At 40.1% G+C, this 8,992-nt stretch overlaps 1 protein-coding gene across 1 annotated transcript; it reads right to left on the bottom strand.

Annotated features, from left to right (window-relative positions):
- Nucleotides 1-2,400: 2,400 nt before the first annotated feature.
- znrd2 (zinc ribbon domain containing 2) lies at nucleotides 2,401-7,878 on the bottom strand. The gene is made up of 4 exons (XM_026183037.2): nucleotides 7,720-7,878; nucleotides 7,134-7,285; nucleotides 4,399-4,483; nucleotides 2,401-3,858 (listed from the first exon to the last, which is right to left on the bottom strand). The coding sequence occupies exons 1-4, from the start codon at nucleotides 7,733-7,735 to the stop codon at nucleotides 3,422-3,424; spliced, it is 690 nt and encodes a 229-aa protein (XP_026038822.1). The 5' UTR covers nucleotides 7,736-7,878; the 3' UTR covers nucleotides 2,401-3,421.
- Nucleotides 7,879-8,992: the final 1,114 nt, after the last annotated feature.

The following is an 8,992-nucleotide window of genomic DNA, read 5'->3' as shown; positions in this document are numbered from 1 at the left end:
TCAGAGTCTCTAAAACCTCCCACTGTATCACACACAGTGGCAAACAGCTGATTAGGAACATGAAAGCATCCTGTTTGACATAAAAAAAAACAAGTAAGTTTCTTTGTATTAAACATGGACAGAGAAAAATGACAAAATCCTCATGAAACCACAAAATGCATGCCTGCATTCACATCTCTGTGAATGCAGGCATGCATTTTCAGAATCAAACAACAAGCACGTTGGAGCATGTAGATGGCACAAAATATGCCTGAACAGTGCTAACATCTGATCTTACTCGTCTCTCTTGATTTTCTTCTCCAGCAGTGGCTGTAAGTGCTCCTGCAGGACAGCGAGTGCAAGTTAGTGTATTTTTGCTTGGAGTAGCATAGAACTTTTGAATGAGTGTAAATTTTTACCAAGTTGCAAAGTTCTGGATCCCACATAGATTAGGGAACCTTTACACAATTCTCATATCAAGCATGCAGCACGACGAGAGAAAACGGACTTTACAACTTCATGTTTTCAGATAAATTCAACTAATCTAAGGTTAAATTTCAACCTGAGGTTTATAAGAGGAAGAAACGGCCACATAAGTTGTTATAAACTGTTTCAAACTTCCCCTCTGACATTACCAATCACATCAGGAGAATGGCAAATAAAGCTGTCATGGATATACACACACCAGTCAAAAGTTTGGACACAGCTTCTCATTTAATGGTTTTTCTTTATTTTTACTACTTTCTACATTGTAGACACATACTGAAAACATCAAATGCATGAAGCAAGATATATGGAGTCATGTAGCAAAAAAATAAATATATATGTTTTATATTTTAGATTCCTGAAAGTAGCCACCCTTTGCTTTGTTGACAGCCTTTGCCTTCTATCAATGAGCTTCATGATGTAGTCAGCTGAAATGGTTTTCGCTTCACAGGTCAGGGTTTATTTGTGAAATTTCTTGCCTTCTTGATGGGGTTGGGACCATCAGTTGTGTTGTGCAGAAGTCACAGCTGGTACACAGCTGACAGCTTTCTTTGACAACTGTTAGAATTCATATTATGGCAAAAACCAACCAGCTAAGTAAAGAGAAATGACAGCCCATCATTACTTTAAAAACTGAAGGTCAGTCAGTCCAGAAAATGGAAAAACTTGGAATGTGTCCCCAAGTTTAGTTGCAAAAACCATCAAGTGCTACGATGAAACTAGCACACATGATGACCGGCCCAGGAAATGAAGACCAAGAGTCACCTCTGCTGCTGAGGATAAATTCATCCACGTCACCAGCCTCAGAAATCGCAAGAGACAAGGAAGAAGAGAGAACTCTTGTGTGCTTCTTATCTTTCTCCACTTCCTTAGAGAATCCATTATCAGCATTCAAAGAGGGATTGAACAGAACAGAGAAGCGCCAAAGTAAAACATCTGTGCTTGCCACTTGAAAAAAATAAAATAAACAACTACAGCTCAAGTTTCATTTTGAGACGCTGTTATGGAGTCATTAGAATGACTGAGTGTTTTTGACAGGGCGTAGTAGTTTAAATTGGGTATAGGTGTGGATGCAAGGTAAAAGAAGCTCCGAAGTGCATAGAATAAACTGCTGTATAAATATTTGTGTGAAAAGATGAATGTGGCTTGCAAAACAGGTCATTTTTATTTTATTTTCTATAAAACCTCCTGTGTAAATCCTGTTATCTATAATGTTTACCAATATAAAAAAAAAAAAAAAAACAATCTGGAAGATGATCACTTTTGGACTGGATGCTTCCTCACCTGATGTGCAATTTCTCCAAGCCCCAGCAGCATCCCCTGCTGGAGGTCAGGATGTTGCAAGCCCTTGGGCAGCAGCAGCTTCAGTGATGAAAAGACACCACCCAGTGGACAGTCAGCTCCGTGGCACAAACTCTTCCATCACATCATCGGGAGACGCAATGGCACAGATAAAACATGGAAAACAAACCTTAAGTGGAAACAGTCCTTATTTCTGTTTTATTCTCACAGAAAATAGCTGCCCCATCGAACCACACTTTCCAAGTGCAAAGCAGACTAGATGTAATGTGGGAGTAACAAATGTGAAGTCAAGCTTTCAGACAGCATCCCTGCTTCACCCGACTGCAACAGCACCATGATTGTCCCGATTTTCAGATAAAGTGCACAACAGTGTTTTCTTTAACTGAAGCACTTCTCTAACTCCAGTTAAATCCAGCCTGCCACGCAATAAATCAAAACTTGCATGGAGATGATGCAAAAGCCATAAACATTTATTTTGAACTTGCTTCAACACATCATTCTCAAATTAAAACTATTTTGATGTGTTTCTGTGCCCCTGTAAATGACTTTAAACTCCCCTTTGTGTGTGGATGGTGTTGTGTATGGATCCAGCTTTTATGAAGCCCTCTTATGAAAAGAAACAAGCTGCAGAGCTCCTGAACAAGAAGTGCTTTATTGTGATACATTATTAGAAATCTTTTACTACCTTGATCAACACTGAAGCTGGCTTTTCCTCTATCAACATACAATTCAGAGTATATTTGCTCTCAGCTTTTTTCAAAGTATTATGTCTGACTCCCGAACTCTGCGCGCTCTCATAGACACATCGGCGAGCCACCTGACCGTCACCATTAGGCATCAAACACATATACAACAAAAACTTTCTACAATGACCATCTTTGCACTGCCACAATGGCAGAGACAACAGAAACAGCCAGAATGAGCAGCAGGCTTTGTGAGACAATACAGGGCCACATTAGAGGAATGACGCGTTTTGGCAAAAATACTGACTATAAATCTGAATGTAGTAAAAGATCCCTTATAACTCTTTTCCACCGACATGTGACTAGTGTGAAGCCAGTTCTGCCCAAGGAGGACCATCCCAAATTTCCACAGGTTTGACAATCGAGTGGTAAAGAGAGGAAGAAAGGGTCATTTCTAAGGGGAGATAACAACGCAGGACAGACTCTGTTGGCTGCTTCAGCAAATCACTGGTGAATATCTGGTGATAGCCCCTCTATCAGACACTGACATCAGTGGTTTCAACTCAGGGTCCAGCATTTGTGGTGCTGTATCAAAAAAAAGCTGGCTTTTTCTCAATGGAAATGCATAGAAACATGTGTTAACTGGCATTTATCTCTTTGCTCTATAGATTAAACCATATTAGAAGAATTTAATCACAGAATGGGTTAAATTAATTATGTTTTTAGATTAATATCAGCTCTAACTTCCAAAAGAGTGAAAAAACAGTCAAATTTGTAACATTTCTGCCAGCTATACAACTACATTAATCCAAGAGTAACCGGAGCACTTTTGATGTTATATTCCTATTTTCATAATACTTTGACCAATTTTGAAATCATCTCTAAGCAAGAGAGAAGCTGAACCAGAGTCATTACTCCAAGACAGAGGCAAGCAGAAACAGTGTTCCAGGGTTTCAGCCAGTCTGTGGCAGCTACTGGGTGAGCTCCTTGAGGCTGCGCAGCGAGTTGGCACAGCTGTTGATGAGGCTGCAGAGCTGGATGCTCGCTTCCAGTGAGGCTGAGCTTTGTAACTGGTTAGTGGCCCAGCGAAGTTTGGTGAGGACAGCTTCCTCGGCTTCCTGCAACACAAGTCGCTGGGCAGAGCTCTGTGGAGTAACTGAGGGACGAGCTGGTGCCAGGGCTGCAGTGGAGGCTGGAGTTGAAGGAGGAGGGACAGCGGGTGGAGGCAGAGGAGTTCTTCCACCTGCGGCAGCCCCCTCACAGTGCTCTGGTCTAGGCTGGGGAATGGACATATTTCCCTGACTGCTGCTGGGGCTGTCATTGAGCTCAGGAGTCTGGGACGGTGTGGGGGACTGGGCTGCGAGCTGCCTTTCCCTCACCTGGGACAATGCAGCCTGAGCATTCAGGGCTGGGAGGAAGAAAGAAAGGGCAGACAATGTAACAAGAACACAAAGTGGGCTAACATATGTATGTTTTTTGAAAAGATATTTATAATTATTTACATGGAAAACATAAGACTATGTGATTTAAAGGTTTAAATATCTATTGTGCAGACCGTTTGTGACAGGGTGGTCGAGTAGCAATTTATGTTCAAACTAGTTTTGCAGTGTAAATGACAGTTTCCAAATCTTCTAAACAACTTGACATTTGTAACTTTAAATGTAAATTTGTCTGGTTGAGCTGAAGGGTTTTAAACAAATTCTAAGGACACTGGAGAAAGCATCATTGGACGGCTGCTCCTACTCTTAATGTGTTAATGCTACTCTTTTTTTTGTGTGTTTTTTAAATTAGTTTTATTTTTTCCAGTTAATTGTTTATATGAATTCTAATGTTTTAAAATTTAATTCTGTATAGATATTTAAACGGGTCAATCTTGAAGATATGACCCCATGTCTCAATGAGGTTTACCTGTATAAATACATTTTAAATACATTTTTTTAATGCATACCAGGGTTGTCTTTGTCAATATCAGAGTCCAGCTCCTGGCATGAGACGCAGTAGTTTTTCTGCTGTTTGTCCTGGAGAAGAATAGTCTGAAAAACACAAATACATAAATGATGCCACTCCTCACCTTCTGTTCATGATAACACCTGCATACATTTTTACATAATAATAATAAAAAATTTAAAAAAAAGTGCCACTTTGCGCCATCAATGACACAGCAAAACCATGTTTTTATATTTCCTAGCACAGATGATGACACAAGCCCAGGCATGTTTAACAAGAGATGATGATTTAGGACCCAAAGGAGCTACTTAACAAAAGGAAGAAAGAAAGAAAAAAAAAAAAAAAAAAAAAAAAGTTGTTTCACTGCTTGAGGCAAAAATACAACCAGGCTATGAAGCCAAACAAAAAAATAAATAAAAATCTGCAGCTGGTGATGTGAAACCGAATGTAAACATGACTCCACTGAGCATCACTGGGGCACTCCACATGACAGGAAGAGCGTACAGTGGATTGAAATTACTGATGCAGTTAACATGGTGGTAAAGGAGGGTTTTAACCCTCTACACCCCATAACAGTTGCTCTAAACATCCCCTTAAATGCACGTTTCTACTACTATTTGTATACACACTATATTTTAAAATATCTGAACAACAATTACACCTAAAAACAAAATTGGGGGGGGGGGGGGGGGGGGGGGCACACATTTCAATTAAACATTAGGCGATAATTTACGTTTTCATCCCAGTCACTTTGTCTGGCATTCATGTGTGGTAAGTGAAGACTCTCGGATCACCGTTTACCTCAGCTGTCAACAAGCTGGGTGAGAATCCCCCACATGCATTTAGAGTGGGGGTGTTTTACAGCTTCTGAAGGAGGCTGTAAAAGTTGGTGATGAGTCAGAGAAAGTCACTCCTTCCTGATGACAGTGATACTGAGGTGAGTTGTTGAGGATATCCTGAACTTCTGTCAGTAACCACTGCTTTTTCTTTTTTCCCCTGATGTGAGCTTGTGTCAGAAGCTTTCTTTTAAGTGGATCTAACGTTGTCAGCCTCTATGAATAAAATCTCAGACGATGTGAGAGTGTAATCAAACAGTTTATGGGAGGGATTTTTATTTAGCTGGCACAATGTTAGCGTATAACCAGGTGGTGTTATAGTTGGTATGTTGCCAGCTGTCTGGAGACAGGAGTGTCTAATCTGCTGACAACCAGGTGAAATCTGGACTAAAGTATTTTTAATGGACATTTTCTTATGTTAAAGCATGTAATTCAGTTCACAAGATGAGACTACAGGTGAGCAGGAAGAGGATGAGGTGGGCATAAGGGAGAAGTGGTGAATGAGGCAGATGAAGAAAAGAAAAAAAATGAGGAAAATATAAATGTACAAATCTCATATAGTTTGAAAGAACTATCTGTGCCATCTTTACATTAAAACTAACCTATAAAATTCACACTTTACCCTATTTATTTAGGTTTTTTTTTTTCAATATTTATGCGTTTGTAATACTTATCAGATTTCCCCTTTTGGGACATCCTAACAGAACTGTAACGTTTATAGACGATAAACACTAGAACCCTCAGGAGGGGTGATTTTGACCACCCAATCTGTGTGCTCACTCCTCTGCCTGCAGCTCTTCACCTCTCCTGCTCAAGACTAAAACTGATTTGGTTGCTGTGCTCTGGATTTCACTCTTTATTTGCTCGGATTAGCTCTCCATTCATTTCAGCTACAGCTCCTCTGCTGCTCCGCACAGCCATCAACCTTCCTGGTTCCTCACACATTCAGTCACACAGTGCTTCTCTACCACTCCACTTCGGCTTGAAATCCCATCCTCAGCTTTGCAATAATTATTTACTTTGGCTCTAACTACAGTCCCCCTACATAGAGTTTTTAAATAAATCATATCTGGCAAGTTCTGGCTCAAGTGTAAACATGGTATTGCTGGGCAACCCTGTGTTTGCATTGAAGCACCGCAGCAATTTCCTAATGTTGTAAACCTGCTCAACATTTGGCAATAAAACCCTTTCTGATTCTGCTACAGCAGTGGTTTCACATCAGTTTCTATGGGGTCAAAATGATGTCCTCCGTGGTTCTAGATAAAAGCACTCATATTTTTTTTCCCCCTTTTGATCCCACACTCAAAATTCAGTATTTGATGAAATACGAGATGATGATGATGATGATGATGATGATGATGATGATGAGGGGGTTTTAATTTAACAAAGTCACATAACTTTTAAAATGCCAAGAGGGTCAAAACGACCTCCTTCTGTTAAACAGGTGGTTAAAAAGCTCGACTAAGATATGACATCCCAGGTAGAAAATATTATTCAATTTTATTAGGTGCAGGTTAAGTTCCTTTAGTTGGAATAGTTGTTGCGAAACTGCTATTGTTTTAACCTTTTTTTAAGCTCTTACTTAAAATTTCCAGGGATTACATTATTTAAGCCATTTCTGGGCTTACATTTGGCCTTTGCTCTCTCACTGTTTATCATGCAGTGTCAGTACTATTGCACTATAACCCTGCTGGCATCTTCTGACAATAGATCCATACTTCAAATTAGGCAGTCTTCATTTTGTTTGCTGCTGGCTGGGAGCTGCAATCATCAGGACGTTGATATTTTTCTATATACTTAGAAATATAATTATTGCATATTTAATAAAATATCATGATAACATATCAGAGGCTAACTCACCCAACCTGACAAACACAGCACAGCGTCCTGCTTCACTCACCCCACACACTTCGCAGGCTTCTCCAAGCATCTTGTACCCTTTCAGCAGGTAGTCTCCCATCAGCTTGCTGATTTTGTCTTGCCGCTCCCTACGAGCCTGGATCACCTTCATTTCTGCTTCTGTTGGAGGCTCCCACTTAAAATCCTCTTCATCTGCAGGTCAGTAACAGCCGAAACGTTTCATTTTATTTTCAGATTTCAGACCACAACTATCCTTCTTTCGTATTCTCAAAACTTTAGGATTATAAACAGTCTTAAGCGCTGCTGTAACTTGTGGATACTATTATATGTCTGCTTCTACTTTACCGTTTCAGCGGGATTAAAACAAAAACCCTTTTGGCACTGTTTTGAAGTGTGACTATCACAGGTGAACTGCTCTGCTAGGAAATGACAAGCTAGCTAGCAAACCAGCCGGGCTACCGTTTGGCTAACAACATGTTTACGCTGGCAGCGACGAATTTAAAAGCAAAAATAAAGTAACCCAGAGGAACAGCCTCAATAAAAAGAATTTCTTTTTTTAAATCACAATGCAGGAAAGCAGCAGAAATGTCAAAGTCAGCTTGTTTTTACAACACAAGTTCACAAACCTCCATTCAAAGCCATGTTTCTTCTGTGCTACACGTTGGACGTGATGACGCAATGCAACGCTCCTTCTTCCTCCTCGTTTCTTCCTCCGCGTTCGGCAAATATTTGAGCACAGCCGCCTGCCCCTAGTGTTAATTAGTGGTAAATACCACAAGAGTGAAATTTGGTGGGCAGCGTTCCCACTCCTCGCTGTTATAGTCAAAAATGGTAGCAATAGCGCCACCGTATGCTGATTAGTTAATTAACTTAAACAATTAAATCGTTTCAGCTAAACTTCTCATATGAGGATTAAGTGGATGATTTCTTCTTCTTTTTCTTCTTCCGCTTCCTCTTCTTCTTCTTCTTCTTCTTATTGTAATAAATTATTAAGAGAGTAGGAGCAGTGTGCTTTTTAGCACAATTTTGAAAATTGGAAGGGTGCCTGAGAAATGGAAGTGCACTAGAGAGGGATAAAGCTGATGGCTACACCATGAAGCCACCCAGCACATCAGCTGTTCTCCTTGTTACCATCTGGCAGACGTTACACGAGTCTGTCTGCTCGGACTACAAGACTTAAAAACAGTTTTTACCACCAAGCCATACGACACCTCAACCACAACACTTAAACACACACACACACACACTCCACAGGACACACTCAGAAGCTACCTTGCAGCTTCACAAGTACTCTGTTTAATCTGCACTGGTCATTCCACTTTATTGTTATTGATGTTTATATTTAAAAAGTGCAATACTGTAATTTTCTGCTGCTCATTTCTGTGCAATATCCCATCTGCCAACACCCCCCCCCCCCCCCCATATTTCTTTTCAAGATTTTCTTATTTAATCACTAGTGTACATATATTTATATTTATAGATACATATATATTTAGTCATCTTTTCTCTTTTACCACGTCTCTAATATTTTGCTCTTAACTGTTTTTCTATTTTTTTTCATTTTATTATATTTTATTATATTTTCTTCTACTGTACCATGCTGCTGAGTGACTGCTGCTCGTCAAACACATTTCATTGCAATGTTGACCCTGTGCTAACTTGCATATGACAAATAAAACTGAAAACTGAAAACTGTGGGAAAGACTTGAGGAAGCTAAATTACGAAGAGAGGTGACTTTTAGTGAACAGCAGTATGGCTTCAAGCTGAGAAAGCGCACTACATGTGTGATGTTTGCTTTGAGAGTGTTGAAGTACAGAGAAGATCAAAAGGAGTAATGGTTGGAGCAGGACATGTGTAAGGACGGTGAGACAGTGGCGAGGTGGGTGGTAAGAGTCGGG

Source organism: Astatotilapia calliptera, chromosome 10, assembly GCF_964374335.1.
Source record: "Astatotilapia calliptera chromosome 10, fAstCal68.1, whole genome shotgun sequence".
NCBI lineage: Eukaryota > Metazoa > Chordata > Actinopteri > Cichliformes > Cichlidae > Astatotilapia > Astatotilapia calliptera.
The sequence above is the reverse complement of the archived record's forward strand: the minus strand, read 5'-3'. Positions and strand labels throughout refer to the sequence as shown.

Excerpts from the sequence above, each read along its gene's own strand:
- znrd2 (XM_026183037.2), bottom strand. Across the intron at positions 4,484-7,133 it reads AAGCCTGCGAAGTGTGTGGG|ACTATTCTTCTCCAGGACAA; the intron begins GTGAGTGAAGCA and ends TGTGTTTTTCAG. Across the intron at positions 3,859-4,398 it reads TATTGACAAAGACAACCCTG|CCCTGAATGCTCAGGCTGCA; the intron begins GTATGCATTAAA and ends TCTTCCTCCCAG.